The sequence below is a fragment of the Halichoeres trimaculatus genome, unplaced genomic scaffold (genome assembly GCF_033239565.1).
Source record: "Halichoeres trimaculatus isolate MK-OKI-2021-1 unplaced genomic scaffold, fHalTri1.1 fHalTri1_scaffold_18, whole genome shotgun sequence".
Taxonomy (NCBI): domain Eukaryota; kingdom Metazoa; phylum Chordata; class Actinopteri; order Labriformes; family Labridae; genus Halichoeres; species Halichoeres trimaculatus.
Window position 1 is genome coordinate 11,029,571 of NW_027437196.1, and position 22,316 is coordinate 11,051,886.

The 22,316-nt window shown below is 41.5% G+C and overlaps 2 protein-coding genes across 2 annotated transcripts in view; one reads left to right on the top strand and one right to left on the bottom strand.

Moving 5' to 3' along the window:
• Positions 1-22,316, top strand: part of lmbr1 (limb development membrane protein 1) — a 43,201-nt gene that overhangs the window by 13,898 nt on the left and 6,987 nt on the right. The window contains exons 6-15 of the mRNA XM_074693265.1: positions 3,310-3,436; positions 3,750-3,818; positions 3,935-3,999; positions 4,251-4,323; positions 8,817-8,906; positions 11,482-11,558; positions 12,035-12,112; positions 18,606-18,679; positions 18,890-18,980; positions 19,592-19,658. Of these exons, the coding sequence (XP_074549366.1) occupies positions 3,310-3,436; positions 3,750-3,818; positions 3,935-3,999; positions 4,251-4,323; positions 8,817-8,906; positions 11,482-11,558; positions 12,035-12,112; positions 18,606-18,679; positions 18,890-18,980; positions 19,592-19,658 (811 nt within the window). The remainder of the gene's footprint in view (positions 1-3,309; positions 3,437-3,749; positions 3,819-3,934; positions 4,000-4,250; positions 4,324-8,816; positions 8,907-11,481; positions 11,559-12,034; positions 12,113-18,605; positions 18,680-18,889; positions 18,981-19,591; positions 19,659-22,316) is intronic.
• rnf32 (ring finger protein 32) overlaps positions 5,377-22,316 on the bottom strand; it is a 37,107-nt gene continuing 20,167 nt past the window's right edge. Inside the window, exon 8 of the mRNA XM_074693267.1 lies at positions 5,377-7,716. The gene's annotated coding sequence lies outside the window, so the exon portion shown is untranslated. The remainder of the gene's footprint in view (positions 7,717-22,316) is intronic.

The following is a 22,316-nucleotide window of genomic DNA, read 5'->3' on the forward strand; positions in this document are numbered from 1 at the left end:
ATGCGCTCAGACGTTGACTCCTCTCCACCAGCTCTGTTGTTCCCCCTCTTTATTCCTCTCTATTTCTTTTTTTTTTATTCATCATGGCTTTCCCCACTGCCCAGTTGAGTTCTGCTGCAAGCTGCAGAAACATCAAGTGAACTCAGTGTGCAGAGGAGCACGACAAGCAGTCAGCAGAATTAAATGAGCACGTCAGATTTACAGCTTTATTTTCATGCCCTGATGCGCATTGATTGGTGAATTTATAGCTAGTTTAAAGTTCCCGCAAGATTTGATATCTCTTTGATTTAAATTATATATTTATGATAGCAGGTTTTGTTTAATACTGATGTGAGATTTCATCATACCCCCCTCCAAAGCTGTTTGTCCAGTGACTGCAGTGTCCACCTTGGCCACACTGGGGCACTCCACACCCTGCCCAATCTTCTTCTTCTTGTGCTAGAAATTTCTACCTTCTCTCTGTCTTACTAAACCTTCTCCATCATATCCCCTGTACGAGGAGGAAAGGGGCAAGCAGGAAAGATGCAACAGGGGATTTTCACCTCTGAAAATGGATGGAATTACTTTCCAAAGTAGGGACTTAGGGGCTCACTTGTGGTGATTATGTGCAGACACAGAGTCAGTCTGTGACCCATAAATGCTCACTTGTCAGGCAGGTGCTTTTAAAAAGATAAGAGCTTCAAATCGAGTTAAAAAAGAACAATATTTTAGGTTATATGCAGGAGAAGACAGCTATGATCCAAGTTTTAGTGCACATGCCGAAGGACAGGTGGTTTATACGACAGTAAACGGCGCTGGGAAAGAAAACTCTGCCTTGTCTGATTTGATCTGCAGAATTGAAACCATTCCATTCTATAAAGCCGCTCGATTCACAGAGCTGACTTTCAAAGAGAGACCTCCTTCACGTACCTGTTGGCAAATACTGAACAGCAACCGCACAGCTAGCTGGTAACAAATTGCTCATATGTGCTCAATTTAAGCAGCACTTCAAAAAAACGCAGAGAGCCCTTGTTATCCCTTGCCTGCTAGCCTCTCTGACATGTGCATGCATCTATCTCACAGTTCGGCTCTCCAGCAGGGGGGGAAATGGAAACTGTGTGAACAGGTAGAGGGAGGACTTTATTAACCACTCAGCAGTTTGTGACCCGGAAAACCCAAATTACCCCAAAAAGCCTCTCGTCTGCACGGCCCGGGACACAACTGTTGTGCTGAGGGAGCAGCTAATCGGCCCCAGATGGGAGGCCTGCTCTTGATCGCAGACAGTAGCTGACCCAGCCAGGCTTCATGCTCCTTAAAGCAACCCCCAGCCCCCCGCTTTCTTTACTCTTTTTAATTTCACCTCTGCAACCACCAGGCCCAGTTAGAGCCTCTTTATAGACCGCAATATGTGTGTATAAAAGAGCTGTTTGACACAGAGCGTTTATGTCATGTTAGTGCGATGTGGATGGAAATGATGGTGTTTAATATGAGCCAGGCAGGATGGAGGAGGAGGGACATGTCTCATAAATTTAATCCTTTTTGTGGGTGAAACTTAAAAGACACTCTGAGGACTTTGCAAGTGATCTTAAAGTAGTCAAACTTTTCACAATTCACAATTTAAAATGAGATTATCAGCACTGAAAGTTGTTATTTCTAAATGATCTTTCACAGCATACGGGGTCAGTTCAGATTTCCCACGAGAACACGAATCCATTTAACTGCACGTTAAATGGATTCGTGTTCTAAAAGCGCTAAATTACCAGAAAGAAATCTGTACCTCGTCACTTCGAATCCTGCAAGAAGTTGTCTTAAACAGATAAAAATTGTGGTTAAAAAGAGGTCTGCTCTTTATTTATTTGTTTCAAAAACAAATGCACACCTCAGCAAAAGTTTCTCTGGAATTTGGAGTCTTTATCCTGGAAAAGCAATACAGATTCCAACCAAAGGTGTCACTGCAATTTTATGTATGTTATTAGGATTAGGGTTGCAAAATTCTGCAAATTTTCAAAGTAAAAAACTTCCAGTGGGATTTTTTGAAATAAATGTGAATTAACTGGAATTTATGGGAATTTATATTAACTGCAGTTGTATACATGTATAAATATTTAACATTCAGGTTTTTTATCAGCAGACATACATGCAAACACATCTAAAGCAATGTTTCATAATCAACTTGATAACAAGAAAAAAAGTTTTCAAAATTTTCTCAAGGTTTTTAGAAAAACTAAATTAAGATGATAGCAACAAAATCCTGAAAATTTTCCAATATTCCAGCACAAAAAATCCCATGGAAAATTTCATCACAGGGGCTAAGCTAGTTGTGATAATGTTCATTTCAACCCACATGCAGCAGTTATTCTGCAGTGGTCTGTTCAAACCTGAGAGTTTATCAATAAAATGAAGAGTGAGCTTATGTTAGCTCTGCTTGGTAGATGACTGGCAGGACATAGCTAACCAGGATTTACTGACGTTAGGGATGGGTACCTTTCACTTTTGAAACGATACGGTACCGATACCCGGTACCTGGCAGTTGGTACCGGTACTCAACGGTACTCAACGGTACAAATTTTCGGTATTTTTTTGTTTATGTGGTAAAGAATATCAATTTGTTTGATAATTGAATATATATATATTTTTCAACTTAACATATTTATTCTTCAGTCTATAACCTTGCAATGCTGTGTTCATGTCCAGCTTGGAAAATTGCTGACTCTTCCACTCTCTCACAGTCACAAGGATGCATTTAGGTACCTAGACATGGTACCTTCTGATTCTACGTGAACCGGTTCCCGGTACTTTTGACAGAATTCGGCTGGTACCTATAGAAGTACCTAATTCGGTACCCATCCCTAACTGACGTTACACATTACGGACATGTCTTAGAGCACTGGGGTGCCAGCTGCGCTAACTATATTCAGCTAATAAACCACTAACAAACTGACAGTGTTTACTTGTTGTCACGTTAGCATACAGATACGTCAGAGCACTAGGCTAACGTATAGCCAGCTGCTACAGTGTTTGCTTGATGTCTCGTTTCAAACCGTAGTGCTACGCAACTGTACTGATAAATACCTTACCTCCATGCGTTGTATCCAGTAAAAAGTTGTTTTGAACAAAGAAAATTTGTTTTGATCTGATCTTCATTTAATTTCAGAACACACACACGCTTCACCTAAGTTATTTAGGACAGTGTGCGAAGACTCCAGGCCACAAGGTGGCAAGGGAGTGCAATCAAAACAGATCCTCCTCATAGCATCTTTAAGCCACATGTTGCACATTTTGTTACTGATATCAACCAGACTCTATTCTCTGTACACTTTTTCCCCTCAGGGCATTAAGGCACGTATCCTGGAGACCTTCGTGATGCTCTTCCTGCTGGGGTTGCTCATTCTGGGCATTGTGTGGGTGGCTTCAGCGCTCATTGATAATGATGCTGCCAGTATGGAGTCGCTGTACGGTGGGTTTTTTTTCCAGACATTCTTTTGAGTCTCTTTGAAGGGAAGTCTGGCTGATTTGGAAAGCTTCTGGCAGAGCTTTAAATGTCTGGTATTACTGGAGGTACTTAGGCTACAAATTGATTAGCTAAGCTCAGTGTTAAAGCTGTAAGCAAGGATAGATGATACCACCATCCTGACCTCTGAAGCCAACAAATTGGCTCTGAAATAGACATCTTGAGTTTTCAGAAAGTTGTGTGCTGAATTTTTTTGTGTATTTCCAAACTCTTCATTGCACTTGTACTTCTTTTTAAAATGAGTGTATGTTTTCTGTAGATCTTTGGGAGTTTTACCTGCCGTACCTTTACTCCTGCATATCACTGATGGGAGGATTGCTGTTACTCAGTAAGCCATTTACTTTCCCTTACCCCCTGATAATAAAAAACTATCACCTCATCTGCTTATTTATAATCAGTTTAGAATTGCTTGATAAGTTTTTTCATTCCTTGTCTGATGTGCAGTGTGTACTCCTGTGGGGTTGTCCAGGATGTTTACCGTCATGGGCCAGTTACTAGTGAAGCCAACAGTAAGTGATCAATATTTCTGTCTCTTCTTTAAGAATTTAAACCTATGACTTTATTTGAAACACACAGTTAAAGTTGTTACTTAAAGCCACCTTCTCCTCTAATCCGTCTCAGTCGACCGTTTATGTATGCGACACAGGACTACAAATACATCACCAACTCATTCTCCCATCTGCCATCTCTCCAGTCCCACTTTGGGCCTAATTATAACCCATTTCATCTCCTTTTTTTCCCTCTTCTCCCTCCCCTTCAGATCCTGGAGGACCTGGATGAGCAGATTTACTGCATCCATTTGCAGGAGGAAGCCCTTCAGAGGAGATTAAACGGTATGTCTGTGGGAGACGTGTTGGCACATTATAGGAGAGGAGAGGGGTTGACTGCCCTTTTGGGTGTGATGGAGCGCGCCACACTGGAATCAATTAGCATTGAAAATTTCAGCCAGACACACACATACACGGACACATACACGGACATAGCCGTTCCCTGCTGCTGTCTTACTCTCATAACTTTCTGCTTAAAGGGCGAAGCAGCCAGGACCATATTTTATGTTAAGGAAGTTTTTAAGGATCCATTTAAGACACTGCAGAGCCACTGTCACTGCTGGCGAAATGATTGCCTCATTTAATGCAAGGCCCAGAATGGCAGTCTGGGTAATAGGATGGAAATGAAATCTTTTATAAGAACTTTTGGCCGGGTCCTGTGGACATTAAAGCGACTTTTCAGCGACTTCTGAAAAGGCGACTGGGAGCCTTCGCGGGCACAAAGGGAAAGTTTTAAAGGTTTATGGATGGTGAAGACGTTATTTTTTCAGCCTGCATTACCGGCCCCCCTCTGTGTTCACAAATGCCTTGTTTGACAGTGAATGATCTCAAAAAGCAGGAAGTATTTGGGACAAGTTCCAAAAGCTACTTTAATATTAACTCAAGCACGCAACCAGGAGTACAGATGCGAGCAAATGAAGAGGATGAGCGTCTTTTCAAACCAGGGAGGTAAGAGAGATGGCTGTCTGATAATGACGCATGTTTTTGAACGCCACACTGGTCACCTCCATAGACTGCCACCAATGCGTATGCTTCCTTAGGGCTCATACCGCACTGCGCAGCTTTGAAGTTTCTGATAGAATAATTGTAATCTGCTCCTTATCATCTTCAGCCTTGTTTGATCTTTACAAGCTTCTGTGAGGTGAAAAATAACTCTGAACAACTTAACACGAGGCTGAGAAACTATCCATTTTTACCTGAACAAACAGGTCAGAATAAAAAGTGAAAGAGGGTTGAATGTTTCTTGTGCGCACACTCACTCACACACTCACACACTCACACACACACACACACACACACACACTCACACACACACACACACACACACACACACACACACACACACACACACACACACACACACACACACACACACACACACACACTCAGGCTAAAGTGGCGTTTCTTTGATGTGCTGAGAGCAGACAGCAGTTCAGGAACAGTTCACGGGACACACTCCAGGGGCGAGCCATGTTGTCTCCTTGCTTCAACTGCTTGTGTCCGCTCCGCATCCACACGATCCTCTCAGCCTCTCAGCCAGTTTGTGTTTGTAGATGTGGCCCGTTGAGCCACATCAGTTGTAGGCATCAGCATTTATTTATACATCTGGCCCTTTGTTGTCCTCTCTCTGCGTGTAATTGCCCATTTGTAATGGCAGTGTGGATGCTTTCGATTTTGCAGATCAGAGAGTAATGGCCTTAACTGTTCATTTGTTTGGAGTACAATGGGACTAATATGTTTAGAGTCTTGGACATTTAACTTCAGAGAATCTTTTTTTTGGGGGGGACAAAATGCTCATCCTGCCTGTGATCATTGTAACATGCGGGAAACTTTCTTTTTTTCGGCATCAGACCAGTAAACTCCTGAAAGAACTATCAATATATTTTTATTTTTACAACTAAAGACCATAGACCATATAAAGAGTGGACAGCGTGACTCTACCATTTACCATTGTATGGTTTTAAGGCCACAATACCCCCATCACAGGCGCCACCATTGGCAGCACTTGTGCAGCCAGAGTCTGCGCAGTAGAGACTGTGAGGGATTCTGGGAGAATGTGAGTGGAGCTGGGTGACAAAAATAATAATCATTTTTTTCTTTTGAGAGTCTAATCACTTCTTGACTCTACCTCCCGACATATTTTACAATCTCTGAAAAAAATACGCAAGAACGGCAGCTGTCAATCATCGTTAAATGTTACGTAAAACCTTGTTTTTAACCTCTTATAACTAATGAAAACGTAAATTTTCAGAAAAAAGAGGACTTGAATACAAGGCAGCCAAATGATATATTCAAATCACCACAACAATCTGATGTGAGAAACATTTCTACAAGGTGTATTAATTTTTCAAAGTTTGACGACAGCCCATCTGGAATGACTGGAGAGCTGGATTTTTTGACTCATACTGCAGCCAGCCACCAGGGGGAGCAGTTTTTGTGGCAACCTCACTTTGAGCGGAGCAAGATAACGTCCATTTTTTTACAGTCTATGCTAAAGACTCACAAAGTTGCATTTGTTTATGAAAAGGTGAAAGGATTCATATATTTTACCTATTTTCTATTCTTTCTGTCTGATTTTTAAAAAGATGTTGCCTGAAGCCTTCCAATGCAAGGACAGAAACATCAGAGATCTCAACAAACCAAATTGTTAATTAATTGTTTCAGATTTTTAAGAATTATTTGCTTTGAACAAACTTTAAATCCATATTCTAGTACTCTAAGTACACTGCAGCACAGGTGTGGAGGTTTCCACACACCTGCCCTCTCTGAGCCTAATCTGCTGATAGCAGAGCAGCAGAGCACCAGTCCAGATGCTCTGCGGCGCGATGACCTTGCCAGTGCCTCTGATGCCTCAGCGTGGTGTTTAGCATATGCGTGGGTGACGTCATTTTTTGACTGTTGGTGAAGGTTGGAGAAGGATACGTTGAATTACTCAAGGCCCTCCTGGCTGCCAGAAGCCTCACTCAGCATCTCTGCCTCGCTGTAATTCAGTCTTTACTTGATGCTGCCAGCAGAAGCAGAGAAGGATATATTTAACTTCAGTCCGGGGGAGTGATGTCATCGAAGATACTGCAGTTGTATTCTAGCTGTTTCCCTCTGCAGCCTGAAACAAGTGATGATATTGTTCTTTGTCCCTTGTTGAATCCACGACTCTGACAAACCATCTATTCATGTGATCTATGATTTATCAGCGCTGGGTGACGGGCAGAGGATATGTTATGCAGAGAGGTGATAGATTAGTTTACTTGCAGCTGAGCAGATTTGACTTCCCTGAGGCAGCGTGAAAAAAATCATTGAACTGTCCGTGACATTTCCTGTTTTGTTGTGACTGCATGTGCTCCAAGGGTTCAAACTTTCCCGTCTTTAGATCCCGAGACAGGTATCAGCGAGGGCACAGACACACTCTTAACTCTGCCTTTCTCCTTGACTCTCTCAGCTCTCCTGCCTACTCAGAGCCATCCAGACAGGGCGTGTCGTAATAACAGAGGGAAGAAAGCGGTTTGATCAAAGTGATTGGTCCTTCACTCCTGTAACAAAGATGAAAGATGGTATTTTTATTGCACGCTAGTAACGGTGTAACACTGAACTAATTGGTCTTGAGCTGCCAATCACCCCAGGGGATGCAAATGGATACTCTTCCTCTTTGGCTCCAGGGGGCCTCTACGCTGGTGCGTCAACCTGGAAGGAAAACAGAGTAAAATAGATAAATTAGCCTTAAATGAGTCGGCCTTGCGGTTTTCCTGGAGAATCCCTTGCTGTCTTCTGCAGCCCGCTCAACCAGTTGTGGCATGTACGAGACAGCTCCTGACACAAGAGATTATTTTTACTTGTTTGAGATCACATTTGTTATGTTGGGAGAGGGATCGCTTGTTTTGATGGGATTTCTTAATAAAGAGAAGTCAAATACCATTAGACAAATATAGTGAAAAGTTAACAAGCTTTTAATTAAGACACCAGCTGCGTTTTTTATGGTCTAATGTATCTTGTTTATGGGAAATGTAAGAAAATAATGTTTTTAAGTCGAAAAGGCCAGTTTCATCAGTTTTTAATGGGAAAAACATCATTTTTTTCTCTGTACTTCTCTTGTGTTCCTGTTAGATACGTTTCCTCTCAACTTTCTTCTTCCACACCTATAGTTGTAGTACGTACAGTGCTGCAGGAGCCTCATTGGTCAACATAGCTGTCAGACATGACCTCACATGACATGACATGACATAAATCAGCGTACAGAAACCATGTTTGGCAAACATTTATTCAACCTGGATTTGGATTTTAAACTTTGACCCATGTCCCATCTGTTAACATGGAGGAGGCGGGGCTTCAAGTCGAAGAACTGCTATGTCATCCTTCTTTTTCTACACTCTTTATTTAATCAAAAAAATCTTCATTTTTTTTTTAACAGAACAATGCAATCTATTAAAACTCCTGCTCCATGCAATTCCCCTTAATTCCACTAGAGGCTGTGTCCAGCCGTGAGTTCTTCTTCATTGAGCCCCATTTTAAAATGTCAAACTTTAAAGCACAAAATAACATGTTTACAGCCTGGCAAAAAATCTAAAAAAGAAAATCTTTTTTTGGGGGGCACAACAGAGCTCTTAAAACTTGTCATAAGGATTTTAGTCACCAATAGATGATTCATAATCATGACGATTAACCCCTGTCTTTGTAAAACGTATCTGCTGGTTTAATAAGAAGAAATTTTTATTAGTTTTGGCTCGAAAAATAATCTTGTTAATGCAGTAGATTTTATTTATGTCTGTGTTTTTTTGTCCCCACAGGATCATCAACATACGCGTATACCAGAGGGAGCTTTGCTCACCACCTCAGTAAAGAACTGGACAATGTTCGGAATCAGAGGAATAAATTGGGTAAGTATTTGTTTTGTGTGACAGGGCTGAAATATTTCCTCTTAAGACCTTAAATTGCCGTGGAAATAAATGCCAAGAAGTTTGCTTTTTACATATTGCTGACAGGCGGCCGCTTTCTTCCCGTCTGCCTTAATTTCTTAATTTGGACTGGAACCAGAACTGCCTGATAATTTTCCATCCATTTTAGGATATTATAAATGAGGCCTGAGCCTTTTGGGGAGCAGGGGAGGGAGGGGTGGAAGGGGGAGGGGCACAAAGGCACTTAGGATATTGGACAAGATGCAAACTTTATATTGTAGCAAGCCTTTTAGTGATGTCATTAATTTAGAAGGATGGTGCATATAAAGTGCACTTGGCAAACTTCTCGGGCAGGCAGGGTGGGTGCACTTTGAGAATAAGGAGGACTAACAAGGTTGGAAATGGAGAAAGAAAGTCAATATGGCAAGGACTGGAGGGCAGATAGATACACACAGTGAGTAAAGGGGCTGTGGATGTCCATAACAGAAAATAAAGTGCAGTCAGTTCATAGCACAGGCTGTCTGCAGTGTCTACAAACATGACTGATGAGCTGTAAAAATAAGATGAAGATGGAAGATATGAGCTGAAACTTTCATCTGGTTTGGAGGAACGACCACCGCACGCACACAGAATTAATTTTGATCTCTTTCTTTATCCAGGGTTTATTATTCCTTCCTCTAATTAAGTCTATGATGAGTGTGGTTAATTAAAGAGGAAGAGCGTTTCTTCTTAAAAGTCTTGAAATGGTTTTAACCTGGAGGTGAAGTTGTGTTTTAATAAACACATTCATGATATGTTTTATCAAAACCCACCTGTAAAAACAGGGTAAATAAAACCACAGGGTTTGAGGGTCGTCTTTGATGAATAATTAACCCAAGTGTTTTGTAATAGGGCGCTTTCACTCACCTTTGATTCTCGTTATTAAGAAGTTGTTTGTTGTCAACTTTTTTTTTTTTTTACTTTTTATTTTGATTTTATTTTGCAGTTTAACATAGAACACAATCTGAAACAGGGTCAGTGATGTGAAATAAAAGAAAGTGCAAAACACATTACATACAAAACATATTGCATGCATAAAAAAATAGAGCTGCATATAATGCAACTGCACATCTGATATACACTATACAATGCAATGTTATGAAGGAAAAAAAGGCATACAGGCAGTAAATAAATAATCGATAAATAAACAGATTCACACATTATCATATAATTTAGACCAGGGGTGGCCAACCTGTGGCTTGCGAGCCGCATGTGGCTCTTTGCCTTTCGGTGTGTGGCTCTTCGATCCATTCATTCGACATTGGGATCAGTATTGATCAATATTCGGGTGATGAGATTGATACTTAAGTTTCATTTTCTCTTCTCCACATGCGATCATCTCAATCACTCATGTGCTCATAGCTAGCTACCTACCTATATAGATAGATAGATAGATAGATAGATAGATAGATAGATAGATAGATAGATAGATGACAAGACAATAGATCTTGGTTTGATAATTGGAAATGTATTGATTTTCATTTTATGTCATTTTGTTTATGTGTGAGAGGAAGTGTGTCTCTAAGACCATGTGTGTGATGTGGCTCTTTGTAGTACCACAGTAATTTTTGTGGCTCTTGGTCTCTGACTGGGTGGCCACCCCTGATTTAGACCATGCTCCACTTCCATGAGATACATGTGTCTCAACTTCTGCTTCCATTCAGCCACATTCAGTGATTTAGGATTTTTCCAATTTGCTGTTAAAGTTTTCTTTGCAACCAACAATAAGATTTGTAAAATCTATTTTTGGTCAGCAGTGAAAACAGTACATTTGAAGATATTTCTCTTTTCAAGATTTTCTCAATTTCTTCTTTAATAATTTTCCAGTTTTCAAAAATAACTGGACAATCCCAGAATATGTGCACATGATTTCCTACTTTACCGCACTGTCTCCAACAGAAAACTGCTGAAGATCCCTTACAAGATTTGAAACAACCAAAGGACTATGAAAAAAATCTAATTTTGATTTTCCAGTCGAATTCTTTCCAATGCTGACTGCTGATACCTTTATGACTGCTGTTAAAAAGTTTATCCCAAAGTCCGTCTTCTATTATGGTATCAGATTCCAATTTCCATTTAAGTATTCTCGCAAGAGTCTGATGAAAGCCTTTTGTAGAGATGGGAGACATCTTTTCCTGATGGGAGATGTTTGTCCAAGACTGTAATAAAATATTGTTCTATACTATATTTTCTTTCTTCATGATTTGTAATGTAGTGCCCAGCTTGCAAATATAAAAAAAATGTCGGATAGTTCCTGGAGCTGGGTAAAGGACTGTAAGTGTGTTTCTTTAAATAACTGATGAAAAATGATGAGACCTTTGGCCGCCCATCTCCTAAAGCCATGATCTGAAATCAAAGGTGGAAAATCAACATTGCCTACTATGGGCATAGCTCAAGAGATAGATCCACTATCTTAAAGCATCTTTTTAACTTCTGCCCAAGCTTTTAAGCTTATAGTATGTCTGATCCATTCATTTCCAATCTGTTGTCAACTTCTAATAACGTCTTGTTTTCCCAGAGAGAAGAAAGAAAGCATCAGGTTGGGAGAAGAACTTGCTGTATCCCATGGTGATGCTGATTCTCCTCTCAGGAACGGTGAGTGACCTATCATCACACTCAAACTGTTTACTCATGGTGTGCTCAGCCTGGATGGAGGCCAGAGGGACTAACACCCTATAGCTCCAACCCATCGTCTGGGTGTGGAAATTACTCTTGTTTAATGGCTGTTTAAGACAATGCTTAATAGCCACCTGCAACAACTGTGATTTTCAGCAGATTATAGTGTGGGAACACTGTTTGTGCCGTCTGATATCGCTGTATAAGGCGTAAAAAGGCCATGTGAGAGGCATGGCACGTGCACCAAACAGCCCCCACATTGTTCAGGCTTTGGAAAGCTTAATGTTGGAACAGTTTACAATCACAAGGTGGTTATTATGCATAACCATACTTACGGATCAGCAAGGCCCCAACAATTCAATTATATCATGAAGCCAGATACTGTGAGGATTTGATCAATCTTATTTTTACCATGTCGTATGTAAACAAATCTTTATCTTCCTCTCTGTCTGCAGACGATCTCTGTTCTTCTGGTGGCATTTAATATCCTCTACCTTCTGGTAGACGAGACTGCCATGCCCAAGGGATCCACAGTAAGCCTATATTTCTGCTCCATACACACACACACACACACACACACACACACACAGACAGGAACACACTACCTGAATACTGAAACTGCACTACAGCCTGCCCAGCAGACCTGCTGTGATCCTGTCGGTGACATAAATCAAATTCCGGATAAGCCCAGATGCATGAAGGAATAAAAGGCCACACCAGATGTTAATCAGGCTCAAACATTGTGGCCCTGGTGTTGTTTTGGAAGCTCATTGAAAGTCATTTCACAGCCTTGTGCCGACTCAATGAGCTCGCTACGTGTCTCAAGTCCACGCTGTGTGAATAAGCCGCTTTCCCTCCCTTCCTGCGAGCAGCACACAGGGCCAGGTGAAGGGCTCTCACTGTGCGGCGCACCGAGATTCTCATCTCCAGCCTAACATGCGATGTGTTTTAAGCTCTCCTTATCTCATCTCCTCTGCAGTGACAGAAGAGTGTGCGCGTGTGTGTGTTTGTGCGAGCGCCTGCACGTGCGTGTGTGCGCTTGTGGTTGCATTCTTGTCTGAGAGGAGGGGGCAACATAATGTATCCTATTTCTCCCTCATTTCATTTCTCGTCTCGCAGGCATCTGACAGAGCTGCCCTCGACATTCCAATTATTTTATTGAGCAGAGATGTTTTCTTTGGCATGACACATTGCAGAAAATCCCCCAAATTACACTTGTCATGCAGCTCGGAGCTGTCCTCCCTGACAGTGCGGCCCCACCAAATGGTTTACACGTTTGTCGAGCTGGATGGATGCCACACCTCTGATCTCACAGCGCTGCGAGGGGCGGGCGTGGGGGAAGGTTTTTGTCCTCCAAAACAATCGATACTGATATGATATCTATCCATCCACCCCGTTAACCCTAGCCTCCAACACTCAAGCTATCCGCCCTCTAGTGCTGGAGTCCCCTGCAACTACCTGCACTGTGTGTGATAGAAGATAAGCTCAAGAGGAGAGAAAGTGATATGAAAAAACATTGGAGCGGCTCGTCTGAGGGCGGATGGAGCAAAGAGACTCAGACTGTGGGAAAGTCAAATGAGGCCCCGATGAGCTGATTGTTGTGGGGGGAGATCACAATGGAAGTGCCCTGTCAATGTTTGCCTTCTCTTCCCTCTAAGCATCCCACAGTAGTCCTTAGCATACTGAGCAGTGCCCCGGTTGCCTTTTGCACAGCTGAGGATGGAGGTGAGGAAGGCTGATGAGGAGGAGAAGTAGGTGAATGGAGGGGAAGGAGGAAGAGAAAGGACACTTTGTTTTACAGCTTGATGAACAAGCACTTAGGGACACCAATGAAACAGTCACAGCGGTCACTTCATTATTTTTTCACTCAAGTCGCCCTTGTCAAAACACTCCAACTTACATAACATCACCTTCAGGAGTCCCCAGTCGTTCAAACTTTACTTTTTTCTTAATGAGTGCGTAAAATCAGACTTTTACCGGCATGAACTACAGTGGTACCTTGACTTTTGAGTGCCTTAACAAACAACTTTTTTAGCCGTCTCTTAGCTGATTTCTTGCTTTGAGTTGAGAGTTCAAATTTGGGGTATGAGCCAGCTTCAGATACCCCACCACAGGCATAGCCAATGCCACGGTGAGGGCCACAACATACGCCCAGCATCCCTTGTTTCACTAGTCCACTTTAAGCGGCTAACTTGCAGTGCAAGGATCCGTGTTGTCTCACATTTGTGCTTGCCAAAACTTTCCGACTTAATTCAAAAGAAACACCCAGAAAAAGTTACAACTGGGTGTAAAGACACTTGCCTAACTCATTTTAGAAACGTTCGGCAAGGGCAGATAAAACAGAGCTCATTGGACAGGTTTCTATCACCTGAAAACACTTGCAGATGAAAATAGGGATGGGTACCGAATTAGATACTTTTATAGTCAATAGTACTGGGTACCAATTTATGTAAAATCAAAAGGTACCATGTTTAGGTACTTAAATGCATCCTTGCGACTGTGAGGGAGTGGAAGAGCAGGTGATTTTCCATGCTGGTCATGAACACAGCATTGCAAGGTTATATATTGAAGAAAGAAATATGTTAAATGGAAAAAAAATAAGATTTTATTATTAAACAAATTTATATTCTTTACCACAAAAACACAAAAAAGTACCATAAATTGGTACTGTTGAGTACCAATACCAATTGTCAGGTACCGGGCATCTGTACTGTATCGTTTCCTTTGTGAAAGGTACCCATCCCAAGATGAAAGTGAGGAAAGTGTGGTGAAAAGGGCAAAAATAAGCAAGTAATATTCAGTTATGTAGTTCAGCTCTCCTCCACCACCTCTGTCAGCATTTTCAAGCCATAAAACCAGTTTACTGCAGTGCATTCTGGTGTTTTGTGTTTTTATACAATATTCCTTGATTACAGGTCATTTTTTCTTATTTAAAAACATTTATCACAAAGAAATTGCAGTGTTTTGGGGTCTGTAATGGATTAATGGCAATCCAATTCATTTCACTGGAAAAATGTATGTGTCAATAGTGACATTATAGAATGAATTAAACTCCGAAGTACATTCTAAAACCTTAAGCTAATCTAATCTAATTTAACATTATCAAAACTAGAAGTTAAGGCTTCATTACATTTTGGTTGAGCTATCTCAACATTGTCATTAAAACCAATGAGCAGAAAGTGATTCCTGAAATGAAGAACAATTTGACAGGACAGTCTTAAAGTGAGAGTAACTGTACCACTGGGACCACTGTTGTTTCACTCTTTGCCCATTAATGTCCATGGCTCTGCTGTTAAGAGAACCAGATGAGTGATGGTGTAACTTTATGGTGGGACAAAGTGGAATTAAATGCATGAAACTGTGATGATGAAAAGAAAAGAGAGCATAACTCACTTCTTTAATGACTTAAATGTTTTAAGATGTAAGAGCGGGATGGGAGGACATGTAGAGGGAAAATATGAAGGAAGAGAAGCAACAAAAAAAACTCAAAAATCTCACTGATATTATTAGTAAGGATTTGGCTCCATAAAGAGCAGATCTTGTACGAAAAAATAAGGGTTTGTAGACCAATACTCCCTCTTCCAGGTCTGCTACTGGGTTTAATAGCTCCTCTATATATTACATTTACTGTGTTTTTATGGGTGTCTCCTTTATCGACTCCTTAGATATGTGGTGTTGGAACATTATTCACTGCAGGTGGATATTAAAGGTTAAGACAGGGCGAGATGGGAAAACTGCTATAGTAAACAAAGCAGAGTTTTAAATAAGTCTCTTGGGCACCTTTCATTTTCACTTTTAAAGGCCCTGTGACGACTTTATGAGGAAACTTGAAATAGTATATTTGCCAGTTCCAACTCAACAATTTAAGATGAGATTATCAGCACCAACTTTTTTTTTGTAGATGCTGTTTCTCTGCATCCTTGGTCAGGTCCAACACAAATCTATTTGCGCCACGCAGACCAAAAGGCCCTTGGTCACCAAGTGGTCCGGTTCGGTTTGTCATGATATGGAACGCATTTTGTGGCGTTTCCATTGACTAAAACTGGGACAGGTCCCCAAATTTCCAACCCGTACCGTCCCACTTTTGGTACCCTTCTATTGGACTGCCAGACATGTGGATCCTACTCCAGTAGGTGGAGCTAGAAACACTGCAGACGGTTAACTGGTAGAAAGAATTTGGCACACCCCGCTCAACAGCGGCTGTATTTTTCACACCGCCACCTGCCAAGAGGTACTGTACTGATCCGTACCAATCCAGGACTACTGGGGGAAATGGGGCTTATGATGACACCACGCTAGTTAGCAAGGTCTATCAGTTAGATGTTAGAGCTGGACTTTTTCTTAAAGAAAACATTTTCTTGAATGTATTTTGTAGTTATGTTGTACACTGGATCTCGACTGTCAAAAACAAAAAGGACAGAAGAGCAAAAGAGAGCTAAACAGGAGAGTGATAAAGCATGGGCTAAAACACGGGCCAAGCTATTTGTGATAATGTTCATTCCAACCCACATACAGCGTTTAATCTGCAGTGGTCTGTTCAAACTTGAGAGTCTATCAATGAAATAAAATGAAGAGTGAGGTTAGGATTGCGGATTGTCTGCTCTCGATCTGCACACTAAATCACGCTATAAACTGAGTTTACAAACTAAACTTTGGCCTTAGTGCCCACTTGAAAAGTACACATTTCCTAGAAAAGTTCCTGGTTCTTGGGGAAGGTTCCTGCAGTTAAAAGGACATAGTTCCTCTAAAAAGCCCCTAGTTCCTGAGGAAAGTTCTTGTGGTTGAAAAGCACTCTTAGCCTTGCATTTGGACAGGGGATGTGGAAAAACTGGCCTTGCCCCCCTAGGTAATGAATACATTACCTTGTTGCTTTGCATCCTGGGAAAAGTTTTCTCAAACAAAGATAAGTAAAAAGATGATCTGCTGTCCTTTCAAAACAAAAGCTCACCTTGATAACAGTCACATCTTCTCGTCAGTGGGTGATAGTGCTTATGGGAATTGGAGTCTTTCTATCCTGGAAAAACAACACTGATTACCAAAGAGAGGCGGGAGAAGGAAGGGAATTACAATATTTTGACATGTATAACAGTTTGGTGGGAATTCTGTTGGAAAATTGTTGTACAGTCTTCGTTACAATGCTGCTAAAAAAAGGGGGAATTGATTGTTGTTGTCGGCTGCTTTGTTGGATTAAAAACACCAACTACTACCATATTTTCTACAATTACCCAGTGATTATTATGCCCTTTTTGGCGGGAAATTCACAGGCACATCAATAATATCTTTGGCATTAACATCTATTTTAGTTGTGATACGATCTATATGGGTGACATTTTCTTTGATAAATTAAATATGAATTTATTACAAGGAAATGGTTTACATCTAAACCCTGTACAATTTATGAATTAATAGTAATAGTCTATCGATTTTAGATTTGGAAAGGCTGGCATTCTCTCTTAGAGCTCAAAAGGAAAGATCTCATGGAATCTGGTCCAAATGGAAAGATGATGTTAAACCCATAAAGCCAATTTTCAAGATACAATAATTTTTCAGTTTCCCAAACTTGTTGGTTTTACTTTTACTATCTCCTTAATTCAACATTTTAAATATGGAATCCTTCCCATGTCCTGTTGTATGTCCTGTGTTACCTTAAAAAAACAAATCTTGAAGGAGCAGAGTAGCTAAGGAACTGTATCTACTGTATGTGTTGTATTCTTTTGGAAAGTAAACGCTGACTTTAGGAAGATTGACATTCCTCAATAAAGAAAGAAGCACAAAAAAAAATGAAAAAACAATTGTAGAGGACCAGCTCGAGGTCAAATGTTCAGTACATGAAGGCTTGTCTGTTAGGAAAACACTGACAGCTTTTCCAGTGCACAGGTTTACCTAGGTGTTAATCTTACAAGCAACAAATGCAACGTGTCGGCTGAAAGAGCAGTGGCAGGCAGCACACACTAATCTACCAGTCCCCCTCAAACACACACACACACAAACCCCTCCCTCCCTCCGACACACACACACAAACACACACTCCATCACCCTTTCCTGCTACTGGAATGAAAAGAAGTAAGAGTTGAAAGGAGGTGCGCTGTGAAAGCTAGCTGTCCAAAGCGCACGCGCGTGCACGCATGTATGCTGGGAGGTGCACGCGCACACACACGCGGTCTAAATGCACGCCCGCCTTCCCTCCATTAATAAATTACATCAGATGCTGTCTGCTAATTCCCCGTGTAAGAGAGAAAGAGCACTGCACCATGGCTCTGCAGTAAGCTCCCGGGATGACAGTTGCATAAAAAGGCATGAAACAACCTGCCAGGCGTTTTTTTTTTTTTTTTTTAAGGCTCTTTGGAAGTTAGTGCTCTCGGGATATGCTCTGAAGAAACACCTTTAAAAACAAATATTAACTTAAAACATATTTATGAAAAAAAAAACTTCTTTTAAAATCTTTGAGGAGAGAAATCTGTGGTCACATCTTACTCGATAGTACTGTGTGTGCTTTTTTTCAACACACACCAGTGCCAGGTCCGACAAAAGCAAATATTAATCATTTGACAACCCAGATGCTTGGTATGTGCAGCCTATGTAGGTGTATGTGCTCCACTTTCTAAAAGTCTTGGAGTTGAAGGGGCTCAAGCAGGATTATTCACCTCAGTGTGTGCTGAAGTATTTGTTTTGTTGTTTTTATGTTTTTGGCACGCTTTCAGCCTCACTCTCCTTACCGTAAGCAATGTGCCGTTTTCCTTTTTTTTTTTTGTTTGAACACCTGTTCACATATTGTATGATCGACAGTGATTTAAAAAGAGCCGCTTTCATCTTGTTCCATTCATTACTTCGCCAATTTGATTCTGTCTCTCTCAAGTGGGGGAAATTCTTGGTGCACGGCACGGCACACTCACTCTGCAGGATTTCTGTAATTGCATGTATGTGTGATTGCCTGCAGTGCTATGTTTCCCTTTTTTTAAAAATTTTGAGATGGCATTGAACAACTTGTTTTGTGTTTGTTTGTTTTTTCCTGTCTGTGTCCTCCAGGATCGGGGCATTGGGAACACCTCTCTGTCCACATTCGGCGTGGCTCAGGCGGCGCTGGAGATCATCCTCATGTTGTATCCTTTCAGTGACCCCCCTCTTCTCAGTCTGCATGCTCCACGGCCAAGAGCAACACTGTCAGGGCAGCTTTGTTTACTCAGGGCATAGCTCAGCCGGACATCTTCCAGAAAACAATGTACAATTTCGTCACCTCTCAGCCGAAAAGGTGCAGACTCAGTGAAGCTGCTGCTGTTGTGTTGTTGCTCCTTGATTGATTTGCTGAACAGCTATTTGATGGTGTCTTCAGTCGTCGGCTTCTACAGCCTGCGAGTCTTTGAGGTGCTCACTCCCAGGAAGGATGACACAACCATGACGACGGTAAGGACAGGATGGAGGCAGGGTGCGGGGTGAAGTGGCGGCTGAGATTCCTCCTGAGGTGCTGTGTGTTTGGGACCCCCTGCGTTTCATCTATTTCCTCCTTTTCTCCCTCCTCTGTCTCCCGCCTTCCTCTCCATTCTGAACTCCTACTGCTCACTAATGTTTTCCTCAGGGCCCCTCAATGGCTTTAGTTGATCTGTCCAATATTTGTTTGTGGGTTGCGCAAACATTGGCAAAGTGCAAGCCCCTTTTCTTGTACATCAGAGGGAGAGTGGGGTTTTTTGGGTGAGGGGGTGAAGGATGTGTGCTCTCTTTGGCCAATAGTGGCACCCATTCACTTGGTAATGAGTTGGGGAGTGGTGAGGCTTGTTAACTAGCCATGACGCTCCAGTGAAAAGGCTTGAAAGGACAACAGAGAGAACCTGGTAATGAGCAACTTCAGAGGTACTAATTGTGCAATATGTGAAAACAGTTAACATGAAGTGCCATGTGCGTTATGTGTGGGCTCATATCTGTTTTTCCTCACACATGTCACAGTTTCCCGCCATAAAAAAGTATGTGTGCAGAAGAGATGGGAAATCTGATGTTTAATTATCTGCTCTGATTTGTAGATCATTGGTTGTTGTGTGTCCATCTTGGTCCTGAGCTCGGCCCTGCCAGTGATGTCCAGAACTTTGGGTGAGTTGGTGTGTTCATACAGAGTATGTGGGTTCATGTGAAGACTTTAAATGTTTGCAGGAACTGTGACGTTTTGCCAAACAGTCATGTTCTCTTTCTTGAGAAGACTTAATGCTAAACTTCCAATCTAGGTCGATACAAAGATTTATTTAAATGTTCCTTTTGGTGTTTTTGAAGACCAGGGCAGATTATGTAAATCAAGCAAGTAATGAATGAAGAAAAAAAAAAGGTGATTGCAGCACATCTCTAGACCATTAGAGGGCAGTAAGACAATGACGAAGACCATTTAGAAAAAAATGACACCATAGAAGAAGACAGTCAAAGCTGTTTCAAAAACCACAAATCTGCTAAAATCAGTGAATCACAAGACCACGCCACCCTTTAAAGCATAAACACAGCTGAAATCAACCGGTTTGATAATGAGCCACTTAACAGACAACTGAGCTAAATTTAGACCCTAGTTCCTGGTATAAAAGTACTTGTTTCTTTAAAAAGTTCCTTGTTATTGGGAAAAGTTCCTTTGCTCAAAAAGCAAAAAATTTTTCTAGTTCCCTAAAAATAGTTATTGAGGAAAGTTCATGCAGTTAAAAGGATATAGTTCTTCCAAAAGATCCTAGTTCCTGGGGAAAGTTTTTGTAGTTGAAAAGCACTCTTAGGTTAGCATTGGGACAGGGGATGTGGAAAAACAGCTGGCCTTGCCCCCTTTGGCCCCACCAGAGGGGTCAGTTCAGTGGGTCTAAATACTGCACATATTTTGTGGCGTTTCCTTTGACTAAAACTGGGACAGGTCCCTTAATTTCCAACCCCTACCGTCCCACTTTTTAGTACCCTTCTGTTGGGGTGCCAGACATACCCATCTGATCCCAGAAGGTGGAGCTAGAAACACTGCAGTCCGTTGATTGGTCGAAAGATTTATCACTTCCTGTGTGACAGTGGTAATAAAGAATAACACATAACCCTGCCATGTTCAAATCTCCAGTCATACCAGACTTTACTGATCCAAACTGATCCCAGCCCCTTTTAAACTCATTAATTAATATGTTAAACACTGAAAGAAAAAAAGAAGACAAAAGGAACCAAAGAAAAAAATAGCTGCTTCATTTTAATGACAACTTTCCTTTTTTAAAAACTGCTGTTTTAATAAAATGGATGTTGAATATTAGGGAAAGTCTCAACTTCTGTTTTTTCCCCCACATTACTGACGAAGAGATGAGAGGAACTTAGAGACAGAAAAGCACCTTTCCCAAAATGTCAAACTTGAGAAACAATGGACATAACAATCTTACCTTAAACAACTGGAATGGAGATATGTCCGTTCACGAAACAGAAGTCGAGTAACATTAGCTGGTTGAATTCTCCCGTAGTTTCCCGTAGCGACATTAAAAGGGTGAAGGGGTAGAAATGACAGGAGAAACGGCATCACAATGGCACTAATAAACATGCGGAGTGCAGAGCACAGCTGTTCAAATAGCTCTACTCTGTGTGTGTGTGTGTGTGTGTGTGTGTGTGTGTGTGTGTGTGTGTGTGTGTGTGTGTGTGTGTGTGTGTGTGTGTGTGTTAGAGAGACCAACAGAGTGGGAAAATGGGACCGAGTGAGCATACAGTGACTCATTGGGGGCTTTACAAAATATCAACAGGTTCTGCTTTGTGGCGCTGAATAGATAAAAAGGAATAAATGCATGAGACAGAGTTGAAGAGAAAAAAAGGGCCGCAGAGAGAAAAAAACAGACAAGCAGAGAGTTGAGTGTGACAAAGTAAGATGTTAAGAGACAAGACGGGGTTTGTGCGGTGACGTGTTGCTTTTTTGTGCGTGTCAGTGTGGAAAATATGAGCTGTACGAGAGGGTGAGGAGCAACAGAAAACACGTCAAACACACAAAAAACAACTAAAATACACAAACCTCTTTTTGTCGTGTCAGTAATGACATAATATGATGTCATTATATGTTTGTCAATAGGAAGGAACAGGCCACAAGCACCACAACTTACGTCTTCCTCACATGCAGAGGAAGCCTTACATTTCTCAATGACGTGCTTCATCAATGTATGACCAGCAGCATGCTAACGTCTCCAACCCCGCCACTGTGAGCCTGAGATTCCAAATGTCAAGCATCTTTTTTTTCAACCCCAATTAGATTTTCTCAAATTACCAAACCGAGATCAAAACCTCAGGCATCAGAAATGGATGGATCCAGACCACAGTGGCAGGCTGTATCGACTGGGGTCTCCATCATATCTCTCCCTGGCTCTTCACAGGCAATTTTGTTAAAGGTCCTTGATGCTTGCAAACTGCTTACTGCGGCTGTAAATACATCTCTGCAGACACTGAATCGATTGGACGACCTAATTGACGACAGAGGTAGTGAAGATGTTACTGGAGGAGTAGGATGTGAAGAGACTCGTGCTTCTTCACTGGGCTGCGTCTCCAGATAACCTCAGATGTAGTCATTTCCACTGCATGAAAAATTAATATCTCCTAAGTGACCAACTGTCAATATCATTGTTGTGTTTTTTACTTTATTATTGGATGTTACAACAAATCAACCCTGGTGTTAAAGATTCCTCAAACTGGTGTTCGGAGCTTGCACAAGAAACCTCCTCTGGCTGTGTGAAGGTCCTGGAAGAGAGATGAAGTCCAGCTGCACACAACCTTTGCTGC